The sequence below is a fragment of the Capsicum annuum genome, unplaced genomic scaffold (genome assembly GCF_002878395.1).
Source record: "Capsicum annuum cultivar UCD-10X-F1 unplaced genomic scaffold, UCD10Xv1.1 ctg26011, whole genome shotgun sequence".
NCBI lineage: Eukaryota > Viridiplantae > Streptophyta > Magnoliopsida > Solanales > Solanaceae > Capsicum > Capsicum annuum.
This window is the reverse complement of record NW_025832248.1, coordinates 1-1,228: the sequence shown is the minus strand read 5'-3', so window position 1 is coordinate 1,228 and position 1,228 is coordinate 1. Positions and strand designations below refer to the sequence as shown.

Sequence of the window (1,228 nt, the reverse complement as noted above, 5' to 3'; positions counted from 1 at the left end):
GCATATGAGGGAGTTTGTTATTTAAATAGAAAAGGATTATATTTGCATCTCCATTTCACGAAAAAAAGGAAAGTGAGGTTGCATGGGAAAAAAAGAAATGACGGGAGGTGAAGTACGTGTAGCAGTTGTGATAGTGGACATCTTGGGCTAAGCAGTGCCATGATCGAGTGGCTATTTACTAGATTTTTTAAATTTAGGTGCTAATTTTGTAGAATTATTTTAGTTTTAGGTGTTATTTTGGTCCTTTTCCGCCTTATATTATTATATATTATAGGGAAAAATTTAGAAATAACTTTCTTATCCCCTTAATTATGAGTTTCATAGCAACAGTTTCATAATTACATAATATAGCAAGTTGTATTTTGTATTTTTGCAAACTGTTACTATAAAAATATAACTACATATGATTTTTACTGCCCTTATGATCGATATATATTTTGTATTTTTGCAAACTGTTGCTACAAAAATACAAATACATATACTACAAAATGTAATTTAATAAAAGTGTTGCTATTTTTTGTAATTTAATACTTAAATATGCTACTTTATGTATATTATTATATTATATTATATTAACCAACAAAATCTTTTTGGCTCAAGTAAAAATTCACGTCTATTAAAGGCTGTTTGTAAAAAAAACCAACAAAAAGTTTTGGGTTCACCTCTATTTAAAGGCTCTATTGGGGCAATAGTCCATACCCAAATTTGTGATGCTAGGGTTTTGTCAATTTGTTGTCACAGCCGCCGCCGTCATCACCACCATCAGAAGGTGAAAAGCCATCGCCGCCATCATCACCACCGCTGCCATCAGAAGGGTGAAAAGGAAAGCAAATCGGAATATTCGCGCGAATCAGATTATGAGCCGTCGGTGAAGAAGCAAAAGGTGAATGAGGAGGAAGATGCAGAAGAAGAAGAAGAATCGAGCGTTTTCGAAACTTCGGATCAATTACCTCTGACGGATGGAAGCGACATCGACGGTGACGATTCGATTGTCGACAAAGAAGTAGGGTATTTTTGGAAGCCCAGAGATTTTGAGCGCTGGAACAAGTATGTGGGTCAGATCGAGGAGAGCGAGGTACTTACTTGCTTTTATCATCTATGTGCCTACTAAAACTGTTTGCATATTTGAATATAGATTGTTTTTCCTCCATCAAGTTCAAATCTTTTATTATATAGATAGATTTGTGTTAACGGTCCAAAACACACCTTTACTATCCTGATATTTTCA

General features: G+C 34.4%; 1 protein-coding gene across 1 annotated transcript; it reads right to left on the bottom strand.

Moving 5' to 3' along the window:
* Positions 1 to 649: 649 nt before the first annotated feature.
* LOC124890843 lies at positions 650 to 1,076 on the bottom strand (the record flags this gene model as incomplete). The annotated part of the gene is given in 1 exon segment (XM_047402675.1): positions 650 to 1,076. A coding segment is annotated over 1 exon segment (363 nt), but the record flags the coding sequence as incomplete, so codon positions are not given.
* Between the last annotated feature and the right edge of the window lie 152 nt (positions 1,077 to 1,228).